The sequence below is a fragment of the Filicampus tigris genome, chromosome 8 (genome assembly GCF_054856515.1).
Source record: "Filicampus tigris isolate MCC_2025a chromosome 8, RoL_Ftig_1.0, whole genome shotgun sequence".
Taxonomy (NCBI): domain Eukaryota; kingdom Metazoa; phylum Chordata; class Actinopteri; order Syngnathiformes; family Syngnathidae; genus Filicampus; species Filicampus tigris.
In genome coordinates, this window is record NC_141224.1 from 19,642,691 (window position 1) to 19,655,969 (window position 13,279).

General features: G+C 38.1%; 1 protein-coding gene across 4 annotated transcripts in view; it reads right to left on the bottom strand.

The window, feature by feature from the left end:
- The window catches only part of vps13b (vacuolar protein sorting 13 homolog B), a 333,295-nt gene that overhangs the window by 265,067 nt on the left and 54,949 nt on the right, over positions 1 to 13,279 (bottom strand). For all 4 annotated transcript variants that reach the window (XM_086037277.1, XM_086037279.1, XM_086037278.1 and 1 more), the window contains one exon: positions 10,639 to 10,763. In XM_086037277.1, coding sequence (XP_085893403.1) covers positions 10,639 to 10,763 — 125 coding nt within the window. The remainder of the gene's footprint in view (positions 1 to 10,638; positions 10,764 to 13,279) is intronic.

Sequence of the window (13,279 nt, forward strand, 5' to 3'; positions counted from 1 at the left end):
TTGAAAGGGGAAATTAAAATTAGTCAGGAGGAAGAGAAAAAAAAAGGCATCTTAACTCCAGCTAGCGCCAGGTGTATTTCAACAACATTAAGACCCATTTCCAGTTCTGTCCTCTGTTAGTGCTATGACAAAATCACACTCCAAATGGAGGCAAAGCCAACTGGTAGACTCCCAAACTGCTGGACTCTGTCACTTACTAGAGGTGCTATTGCCTAATTTGTTTCTTCTTTTGACTGGCTAAAATGTGAAACTGAAACAGAAAACAAGTTGATTTTAGTCATTAAAATGAATAAGTGAAATCTAAAATGTGTGAGAATTAACAGTACTGACTCACAAAAGAACCCATTTCTCTCATTATGAGTTTCTATAGATAGAATCCTAGCTGAGAGCTGATTTGAGATACGTCCTTCCATTTCCATCAACTATTACTGAGGTATGTATATCCTTAAATACACCAATGTGACCTCAGAAAATAAAATAACCATACAGGCCAACGGTTCTATGTCAGGCCAGCATTCTGGTCTGGTCAACTGTACTCATGACATTTAGACAAATACAGCTGTTTTGAAAAGGCTATTACTTCTGCCAAAACAGTCCAAACACAAATGCAAATGGTGACAAGAAGCCAAAAAAACGCATCTAAAGTACCTGTAATGAGAGAAATAGCATTTTACAACATACACAATACTTTGATGCCAAAATAGTTACTGTTACACATGCATGTGTGTGTGATGTGTGATATCAAATGTCAAGCAAAATACTGAGAGCAATACCGATGCTCTGACGCTGAGGCGCTACTAAGAACAGAAAATATAATTCCTCAACTGCAGAGCCACCTGTGGTCTTCAAATACCGAAAAAAAAATAGACCTGCATCTTGCCATGATTGGAAGTATATTACCAAGAGCAGCTGCTCCAAATGGTTTATACAGTGTCCCAGAAAACAAGCTTGGAACAGGCAGACATTTTTCCACAGTGTTCATTTTTGTTATTACTCACATCCTGCAGAGGACCGAAAATCATTTCCTTCACTCTTTTCAAGATGCAGTGACAAAGACAGCTGTGGGGCTTGGAAGGTCGACAGGCGATGAGGAGCGAGGTGCCTTTTAATGGACCGCAAAGGAGTAGTGGACTATATTTAAGCAATTGTATACTGTATTCCCTGGCCCAGGTGGAGTCTGTCTGTAATGAGATCTCGATTTGAAAACTCAATTTGAACTACAACAATCCTATTAATTTTACATTAAGTTTACATACTCTGGTTTAAATGCCAGTTTTTTCTTTTGTAAAAAAAAAAACTCACATTAACTACCAGAAGACTGTAATTTCCCAGTAAGACTGTTTAAAGGATGCCAGAAAGATCGAGTACACGGCCAACTTTGCCTCGCCCATGTAATGATGTGTGACCCCACAGTCCTAACTGGATTCAACTGATAAGTGTGCCAAAAAGTGCCATGGATAAGGAAGGCCATAGCAAGCAGAAAGGTCACAGCAATGTAACGACCTAGCTCAAGTCACCTATGGAAAGAGTGTTGAAATTGATTTATCTTGGTCTCATTTTTCAGAAACCTGGCATCAGAACAGGGGAGTTTGGACTTTTCATATTGACTGTAGGTGGGAATACTCAGGGTAAATCAATTCAGGGAGCAAAAGAATGATGTCAATAACGTAATTCCATTTCAACCACCATTACATTGTGCTACTTTCTCTTGACATTCGGCTTAACTGAACCACTTCACTCCAAAGCAGCCCCAATATAATCCATTACAGAGTGACACATTTGTCAGATAGACGAAACTGATAGCCACTGTCTTGGAGCCAGCAACGTTATCTAAAGTTTCTCTAAATCATTCACTGTCACACCCTGGCGTGATTAAGTAAAGCAAACATCACCAAAAGAAAACGGTCAATAAGTATGTGTGCTTTTTTTTCCAATTGCAGAAAACAACTAAAAGAAAACTATTCAAATTAATTTGGATCCTGTCCACATAACACAGTTTGGACACGTTTTCATTCAATAATGAGAAAAAGAAAATGTGTTCCAACTTTTGACTGGTTCTACTTTCTCATAAATAAAGGGTCTCCAACCAATTGTGCAAACTAACATGTTAGTGGCGAAAACTGGGTTTGGGAATACAATTTAGTATAAATCAAAACACCTGTCTAATATATGTGCACATATCTGTATATACAAATCAATATCGTTCATCTTTAAATGAGAAAACTTTTTGGGAGAGTTTCCTCAGGGTGTCGGGCCATAATAGGTTGTACTTAAGTGACACTAAAATTTTTCAAATGTGTTGTATTAAAGCCATCAAAAGCAAAAACAACCACTTCATCCTACAAAACGTTTCAAGTTTGGTACTTCATTACATAGCCAATCAACAGAACTCTTTGCTATGCAAAAAAAAATGAATGTAATCAAATAATTTGAGCAGTTTCGCATGGGCCAAAGGCAATCAAGATATCCAGCCGACAACCCCAACACCTCTGGATCTGAGTGAGCGGGAAGTTAAGATGATGCAGTGGCTAGATTTCTGGTCACTTTTCAAGGTTTTGCTGTTCCTCAAACTTGTGTCAAACTTGTTCCATGTGTGCATTTCTCAGTCATCTGTCCTGTAATAACTAAACTAAGAAACAGTGGAGTGAAACTCACTCCTCCTCACTCCCCGTCTCGCACACACAAGGGTACACACACACAAACCCACGCAAACACACGCGCATGCGCACGCACACACGCACCATCTGGAGCACCCTTGACCTAACACACATGCACACACACATTCTCAGGAGAGAGCTTCATTACACAGGGATTACTAAAAGAAATGTTTTAATCAAGTAGTGCAGACAGCTGCAGATCGCAAGGCGAGAAAATGGCAATGATGTGGTTCATCAAGCGTCAAAATGAGAACATATCAAGAGGCCTGTGTATGAGTGTGCGCGTCTAACTAACATGTAGCTTCCTGCCGTTGTCTAACATGTCCAGCTGTGGTGGGTCATTATTAGCTAAGAATTATTGTCATAGTTATATTTTGAAGTTTTACTCACAGCAGTTGTAAATGTCACCGTGAAATGACAAACACAGCAGAGTAATGTTGTTTAATATTATTCCAGTACAGAAGACAGAAAATAGAAATATGGACTATGAAGCAGCAAAAATTGGATAGACTTGTTCATGGGAAGCAGTACCGAAGTCTGAGGAATTGTGGGGAGGAGAGGAACGTGGAATGCACACCACAGTGATAATCCATTCAGAGTTGATAATCCATCCACCCTTCCCCATTTCCCACTGTTTTCCCTCCCTCAAGCTTCAGTTTCTCAGATCAACGGAAAACATCAACACCTGCTCTTCATTTCACCATATTATTTGCAGCTTTAACAAAAATATCTTACTGTACAATATACTTTTTATAAATACTCTTGGGTGGACAGAACACTGACTTTTGAAAATGTTACATAATATACTGTATACATTGGGTTTGAGTTATCAATCAATGTTGGTTTCAGCTACCAGATGATAACTGTTAATAACAATGGGAAGATGATTACTTCCAGTATAGTGATGTCAGTCAGCAAGACAGTCAGAATAAACTCTCTGAATTATGCCACTGTGCTATGAAAATCTTTTTTGTCCCATTGCTTTAAATTGCCGGTTTAAAAGCATTGGTACTGACAACAATGATAATTGTAGCGCAAGTAAACATTTTATCAACATACAACCTTTTTTTTTTCATTCACTTGAAACATATACATACATATACATATATATACATACATATACATATATATATATATTAAACATATATATATATATATATATATATATATATTAAACATATATATATATATATATATTAAACATATATATATATATATATATATTAAACATATACATATACATATATATACATATACATATATGAGAATGCATATATATATACATATAGCTTTTAATCATTAAAATGCTAATTTAAACATATACATATACATATATACATATATATACATATATATACATATATATACATATACATACACACACACACACACACACACACACACACACACACACACACACACACACACACACACACACACACACATACATACATACATATACATATATATATATATATATATATATATACATACATATAGCTTTTAATCTATAAAATGCTAATTGCTCACAAAAAAACACAGTTTTCCTCCATTCCTCCCATCCCTAAACATTCCTGCTCATTCTTCCTCTTCAAGCAACAGCTCCGTCCAATCCAAGACAAGGACTGGGTCCTCAATCTGATATTGAACAAAGTGAGAAGCCAACCACATACCGCCCCTGCAGGCTAAACACACGTCCAATTTCTCAGAGCATGCATCAGTGAAACATTTTCATTTTTGCAGCAGAGTTGGGGAGAAGTGGCTCCTTCTACACACTAAGTCCCATTCACTTGAATGAGAAGTCTCCAGCTACCAGAACGAAGCCCTGTTGCTTGTCCGGCCCAACGACTGTGGCTCCTGCCTCACGGATGGCGGCTTTGGGCCGCTGTGTGCTGGCGATGAGCTTTGCATGCAGCTCGCGAAATCAGTCCCACTACTCCATCCATCCATCCATTTTCATCTGCATGTGTAATCTTTTGTGCATTTGATGGGCTGTACTTTGTTACATGGCCACATCTTGCAAAGGCAATTAACATTCTGAATCGTCGCAAAAGCAGTAGCCGAGACTCACCATTCGTGAAATGTTACAGCAGAACCTCACACACTGAGTGTGAGCGCGTGCCCTCATCCTGCTGTGCACTTGTTGTAAAACCAACGGAGGTGTGGTGCTGTTTGGGACTAATGGAAAGGGGGCACTAACCTGTCTAGTAATTACATATGTTCATTACTATTTCATGTGTGTTGCGCACAGCAACCAGCTTTAGGACGACGTCATGAAAATGAATTTGTATTGTGTTTCTGCTGTTGCCAATTAATCGTCCTTCAGTGTTAGTAACGGATTCCAAATCCAATTTGTCCAACTATCAAACAAATAATATATGATGTTCTCATTGCGATCATTGCCATTTTAAGTATATTTGCTAAACATGACAACTCAAGAGCGGCATTTGTCTCCTCGTTCTTGGTTTCGCCTGAAGATATAGACCAGGAGCCGCTAGCCTAGACTAACTAGGAACAAAAGTAATGAGGCATTACAATCACACCACAAGGCTCATGCCTCAGATGCCTCAAGCAGCCTTCATAAATCACCACATGAGCTAATCTAGAGTCTAGACTACTGGTCCAGACATTGTAATGGACTTTTCAACTTCACATAAAACAATCCTTCAAGTTGTGTTAAAAATAGAATCAACTATTGACAATGTAATTGAGGTATAGCAAGAATTAGGTACCAAGGGAAAAGAAACTCTCCTTTCGTTCAGAAACATTAACAGGCAAATGAACTTTTTCTGGCTATATAACATGCACCTGTAATGCCACATGGTCTAAGAAATTACCCCCCTCTGAAATGGCTGAGCGAGCAACAGAGACTGTTAAAAGTGCCACATAAAAGCTGACGTGGGTCTGAATTATAGTCTGCAAAGCGACCAGCCACACTAAGCTGCCGTGGGTTTGTTGGTCGGTTAGGTTGGCGGGCCCCCAGACTTGGCCTGCCTCCATATGCCGATGCTTTCAGGTGGCCCTGCATATTGCATGGCCCAAGTGTGAGGGGGGCAGCTCTAGGGTAGATCAATGCAGGTGGCACTTCTAACACCCCTTGTAAGTGCCACATCCCTCAACAATCCCTACTTTTTACAGCACTGATCTTATCTGGGATTAAGGGCTTAACAGCCAGAACAATTGAAACTGAGCACGGGTGAAGTTGGAAGCTCCAGACATTGCAATTGGAGAGAAGTGTATGTCAGTCTAAGTATAGTGCTGATGCCCTTCTGTTGAAACCCATGGTCACTGAAATAACTTGAAATAGAGTAAAAATGCATTCTGACAGTCCAAAAAGCTTCTGGGAGAATATCCTTTTGACAGAGCCAAAACTATATCTGTTTGGCAAGTCACATCATGTTTATAGACACAAAATGAAGCATACCAAGAAAAGACTGTTCCTTCTGTGAAACATGGAGGATGTTGCCAGAATCTTGAATGTGTGCAGGATACAATCAACTTTCAACAATATCAAGGCCAACCTCCTAGCCAGTGTCAGAAAGCTTGGTCTCAGACCTTGTGTACACGAAGCCAGAGTTTTTTAACAACCGTATATTTCTGTATATTATCCATTTTGACTCGCATGAAAACGCAAGTCGCGCAATGACATCAAAGCATTGTTGTCGCACGGTAACGACGTAAATATCCAGGTGGGTGTAACCGTCCACATCAAAACGCTAATCCGGAGATATCCGCAAATCGCCACTGTGGCCGGAGTTTTGCGTTTTGACTGAAAAAAACTCTAGGGGCATGTGAATGATAGGGCTAACCGCAGGCTTATATCCAGCGTTTTCAAAACCCTCGGCTACGTGTAGACAGGGCCTCAGTCGCAGGTCAATGTTCGCCCAACAGGCTAACGATCTAAAATGGCTCAGATCTAAAGGTGATTGAACTTGTGTGGAAGGACTTGAAACATGCAGTCCGAACAAGGAAACCGTCACAACCGAGAATGCTAAAGTAGGAGCTGGTGGTGAACAAGTCTCAATGAGAGTTATATAAATCATTTGGTTGAAGTGATTGCCTCAAAATGTTGTCTGACAAAATGTTTAATTAATCATTTCCATCAAAGTTGTAAACGTCAATTGATAAAATAAGAATTCAAATGATCAACTGATTTTCATCCGTTAAACAATCATCTCTAGAAAGAATGCATTACTCATGCTAGCAGAGGTCATTTATGAAGCCAAAATGTTGTGCCGTTTATGGTTTAAACATTTTAAAGTGTTAAAAAGGAATTGTAGTAGTACATAGAAGAAAATAAACTACTGTCTTTCATCTTAACTGACTGAGTCATCAAACTGATAGTTGCTCCTGTTCCCATTTCATGACAACACTTAAAGAACAGTTACCGGTATCCTGTTCTCAGGTAACCCAAATTGCAAAAAGCTAGGTAATCTTCACCTCGGCTCAGATGTTGTAGAACCTAACTATGCTTTAAATTCATGTTTACTGTTTAACAACTGCTAATACTATCTGTTAAATATTAGCAGAAGCAATTCACACAGTGTTCCACTATGCCACTTAAATCGAACTTGTTATGCTTAGAAAAAAAACTGACATTTGAACGGGTTATAAAATTACAATTTACAATGATGACAAAAAAGGCAGGTTAGTTAAAGTGTTCAGGGTTTAGCTGATCAAGACAGTTCTAGCCAAGAACAGTTTATTAAATAAAGCTGCAACCGGTGTAGGGATATTTTCTTCAATCTCCAACCCCCCCGCCTTGCCACCCAAATATACAAGGTCACTCTGCAATCGCTAACAATCATTGCAGTCCAGTTATCTTAGAAACAATGCAGTTTATCTGAAGTGATCCAAGATCTGACAGACTAAATGCTGCCCAGTTAAGGCCAAGGTTGGCAGACAAAAGATGTTAGAGCAATGTACTTTCCCCACTGAAAGTCCCAGGCTGCCCACTGTGCAAGGCACGAACCTTTGTGGTGAGACCAAAAGCAACAAGCGACTGTAAGGAAACTCAGAGGAGAGGAGCTGGACTTTCACAGATGCTCAGTGGTTATCCAAACTGCTTCACAAGCAAAGGGATTTGATTAAAGTGTGTCAAGTGTGTGCTTATTTGTCTGATCGTCAAATATGTGTGCGTATTTGTCTGTTCGAGCTGTTCGAGTGAAAGACTGAACAGAAGCAACTGAACCATATTGCTTGTCTTCTCCAGTTAGACCACCCACAATCATATTTGTTTCAAATGGATAGTCCAGAAGGAGGCAAATCTGTTGCTACTTGCAAATAGTAATCCAATCCAAACAATATTTTGCATGTACTGAATACATTTAGTATGTTTAGTATGTACTGAATAAATATATTTCATTTATTAATAATAATAAAAAGTTTTGTTTTGTTTGATATAATTAGCATAATTTGCACCAATACAAAAGAAAACACACTAAAACAATGGGTTGCCGAAACATTACAAAAAAAATTCAAACTGAAAACAGAGGAAAACTGCCGTTTTGCCTTGTGTTGAAATGGCGAAGGTCTTTAAAAATCTTAAAACACAAAGTTATGAAAATGGATCACTCTTGGGTTATCATATCCATTTATTTCAGGAGTCACCAAGCTGGTGACCCTTAAGAGTACTCCAAGGATCACGGGTAGCCCTTTTCTAAAAATAGCTCATCAGTGATGGGACATTGTGATTTCCTATGAGTGTTGTAGAAGTCATCATTAGAACACAAACACATGCAGGGATTTATATCAATAATGTGTTGCATATTTATCTGTTTAACCCATTCAGTGAGACATTTTCAGACCCTCTTTTACCATAATGTTTGAAAAAAATGTGAAAAAAACATAAATAAATTCCTGGGATTGAATGGCTGGACTGTGAAAAGACAAGTAAATTCGCCAATGGCAATGAATGAGTGAATACCTTGTTAAATCATTATTGATTGATTGAATTATTGGGAGAAAAAAACCTAACATGATCAGTATCTTCACATAGACAATACCACAAATACAATCATTTGTTATTTGATTAATAAATACTGGTATCCCTTCAAATAAATCAGTACGCAAAATACAGCTCTCAATTTCAAAAAGGTTGCTCATCTCAATCCAAACAATGAAAAACTCTCATCAAAAACATGCACGAGTACGCCCTTCATGAATTATGGAACACTGAGCTGTTGTTGCTTGTGTCCAGCGTGTTGGAAAAGCAAGAAACAAAAAGAAAAATATTAGCCAAATATCATAAGCCTGATGCTCTTTTGAACCTTGGTTCTGACAAACCAGCTCACCATCATTCTTACAGGCACACACACAATTTGTGTTGATTAGATTTTGACTAAAGCTGGAGAGAGACGAGGAAGCAAGGCATAACCCCTAAAAGAGAAAAGGTCAAACTTAAGTCAAGTTATACTTGAAAGATCTAAAAGTCTTGCACAAGCCCAGCCTGTCTATTAATCAGTTGAGGGAAGTACACATGCAGTGGGAGCTTGTCAATGTTATTTCTAAGGGCTGGTCTCAGATCCAAAAAAGAAATCCAGCACGGTATGATCTGGGAGGTTTTCTTATAAGAGAAATACAAAGTGAAAAATAACATCCGTTTCAAATCTGTGTCCACTATTTGATGTAGGCAGGGCAGAAAAGGCACACTTGGAGATCAAACAAGCAACTGCACGTTTCATATTGAGACCAGAGATATAAACCAGTCTGGACATAGACCTGCGCGTACAGAAGACTAAATGGTGGATTTCTCGTTTCCTGTGTCAAGCGTACACGTACGACAATTGTCTGGAAAAGAAGTCAAGAAAAGTTTAAACCATCTGCAGCCCTTTGACAGGGGCTAAATAATGGGTGGGAAAACAATTCCCAAGTCAGGCACTTGACTGCAAGGTGTGAGTAAAAGTGCACAGGCTATATGCCGTTTTGTGTCTAAAGGGTTCTCCAGATACGTTATCAATAAACAAGAAATTTCTACATATGTCATCGAGTTCAATCATCTTCAGTGAGCTACGTTATGATACAGACTGAAGAAAAGGAACAGCAAGAATACAAAATGTGTTATTTTAAATAAAGCCATAGATTCCAACAAAGAGAAGGAAAGTGATTTTGGCACCTTCAGAAAGAAAGAAACACTAAACTAAGTCACTTTCTTTCTCTCATTCGCTGATACTGACTCAGACAATTTTGATGGCATAGCAGGTGGTCCTCTGTTTATGACGGCTCCGACATAAGCGGGTTCAAGTGTTTGAAAGCCGGACAATGAGCTAGTGTTGTCACGATAGCAAAATTTTGACTTTGGTACTATACCTGCATAAAGCACCGCCATATCGATACCGAAACAGTACCTCGACAAACATCTAAAATCAGCAAAAGCAGCAAAATTATAACTGACAAAACAACTTCACATTTTTTTAAAATTGTTACTAATTCAATATGCTTGACAAGAAAATAACATTTTAAAAATTGTTAAACACTTATGAACATTTGCACACATATGGGAGAGTGAGATAAATATGTTACACTGTTTCTTTCTATAGGCTACTTGATTATTTATATTTTATAGACTACATGTAAATTAAACTTTAGAAAGAAAATGTGCACAGAGGTTTATAGAGCCATTAAGGTGACATCTACTGTAATGCAGTATCGAACAGGTTAAGATCATTTTCATGGGCAGATGTATAGACTGTGGTGCATTTCATTGGCTAAGAGACCAAGAACTGGATTAAAAAAAGAAAATGACTTATACGCTCTCCCGGCTTTAAAGGGAGAAACACGCAACAGCGCTCCCGGCCGGTTTTAATGGTAGAAATGTGGTTACGAGCTCCCGTCCTTAATAGGTTAACTAGTCAATCTATTCCTCTCCGTCCCTCTCCAGGTTGCAATCTGCCTGAACATGTTATGGAAAAGTTAGATTTTGGTGGTTTTAAAGCATCTAAAAATGAATCAAAATTCTTAATCCGTAACAATAGGTACTCACCAGCATGCAGGATTCTGGATCTTCTTCCCATAAATTGCTGTGCTAAAGGACGGAATAACAGGGATGAGAGGAGGGAACCCGCCTGTATTGTCTTGGCATGTCAGACCTGCCTGGAACCCAAACACCTAGACAAAAGGAAAAACCAGCAGATGTGCTTTAGCACTTTTAGACAACACATCTGTTGTTGTAATTGTAATTGTTTTAATGTTATTTTTTTGTCTCCATGAGGTTTCTTAATACACAATTAATTGTATGTCATATTATTTCAAATTCAAGAACAAATCCACCTATGGCTCATCCTACAACTTTAAGTAACCTGCAAAAGCTTGAAAAAAGCAGCATTATTTTAAAATACCTTTTCTGCTTTATGGGATAAGAGTGGACATTAACTAAATATTGTAAAACGCATCAAACTATATTATATTATATTATATATATATATATATATATATATATATATATATATATATATATATACATACATACACATACATACGTACACACACAATATATAGCGTAGGGTTAACACAAACTTCAAAATGTACGTGTACAGTTTACACACTTTTACAACAGAGGGAAGATATTGTATGTACAGTGAGTACGGAAAGTATTCAGAGCCCTTGAAATTTTTCACTTTTTGTGCCATTGCAGCCATTTGCCAAAATCCAAAAAGTTAATTTTAATTCTCATTAATGTACACTAAGCACCCCATCTTGACAGAAAAAAAATTGAAATGTAGCACTTTTGCATTTTGCTAATGTGAAAATTACTTTGACAACCCGGGTATACAGCATGTGCAATGTCTAAAAAACTTAAGGTGCTTAAGAAGGTATTGACAGGGATTTTCACTGCGTTGTCCAAATTGTTGTTTATTGCTATTCCAGCTTGGATGTTTGAGCCATGTAAGTCTACACGTGAGAAGAATTTGTTTTCAAGCCAAATAGTTTGTGTATGCTAATTTAATTTTGAAAAGTTGAACGCTGTCAGAGGTGTTTGTATTTTAAAAGTCTAGTTTCAAGCAATGTAATGCAATGTAATGCAGTTCAACTTTGTTTTGTAGATGCAAGTGTATTGAATGCACAGTGCATCTGTTCATTCCAATGCTGCAAGAAGAAGGTCCCTGTCTTGTTAGACATTCTAGAGAAGACATAAAATGAAACTAATGAGTGATAGTTGACCATCACACGATATAGTACAATATCTCCATCTTATTTTGTTGTTGTTTGTTTATACCAGACTACAATTTTGGAAATATTTTTCTTTTCAGAAAATGTATCCCTTGTGCCTCCCTCCTAGGCTCATTTTAGTTATTTTGAACAACTGTGGGGGTGGGATAATGGTTTACCACCACCATCAAAACAGACACCTAAACTCTTGACAGCCAGTCTCCATAAAACTAAGATTAAGATAAGCCTTCGTTTATACCCGTTGCAAGTCACTTCCTGAAATGGGTGAGATGTGGCCAGACTGACCTCCACTAAGTCATGATCCCACTCAAAATACAGAAGTGGAATTTGACTGCTTAATTGCAGAATTGGCAGACGTTCATTGGCTGTTTGGATAGAATGATCCTAGACCACGGACCAGTTGATTGTTAACCCTTCAGCGACCCTCTGATAAGGGCGAACAGCATGACATCCATCAAACATCCTGCCTTAAAAAAATACTTCCAGGCCATTTCAAACTGTGGGGTGGAGCATCCCAGATGAATACAGATACATCTGTCAGTTTTCTACAAGTTTGATTACTCACATTTGCCAAAGCTATTTATACTTATGGTCGCCTCCACACTTCTGAAAATGTACTCCCATTAATTAGTAAAGTGCTTTTAATGAGTCATAATTAATTACTGCACTGTGTAGATGTGATCATGTGAAATGATGGTGAGAACACAGTACTTTCATGACCTGGCCACTGCTCTAATGTTGAAAAGAAGTAGTGTCCCACTGCCCAGGGCTTGTTAAGGATAACATTTCTGCCTCTATACGCAACCATTAGGAGGAAGTCAAAAAAACAAGTAGGCTACTGTATGTCTTTAATATAAATTCTAAATACCCTCACCAATGGATTCAACAGATCCTGCTTGCCAATGTATGGTGTACAACCGTGTTTATACTGTAATTATAGCAATTTGTGGAATGAAGAATATAATTGGTAATAATCTGAACCCTGCCAAGGAGGTGAACAAAATAGTAATGAGTAGATCACGCTAAGTGGCATCTGGTAATATAAATTTTTCAGTGAACACAAACATGTTATTAAACATATATGGATGGAATTATGGTGAACTAACTAATTAAACTTTAAAGCCGACACACCAACATGGGAAGGTCTTAATGCTGGCAACATTTGTGGACTTGGCATCCCATTGAATTTCTGACAAGGACCAGAGCAGGACTGGTACTCATCAGGAAGCTCACGGTGCAAGATTTTTATGACCAGGTGGAAAAAAGGTCATCAAGGTCAGTAAAGGGTCATTTGCACCATAACAGAGTGGAATTACAAGTGTGACTATTTAGTTCATTGACTGTAGACATTGGACAAGGGTCTATTTAAAAAATAATAATAATAAAAAAAATAACATTGGGTGGATTTAAGATTGTCAATCAGATCTGGTGCACCTTTTCAAGAAGTTTATTTT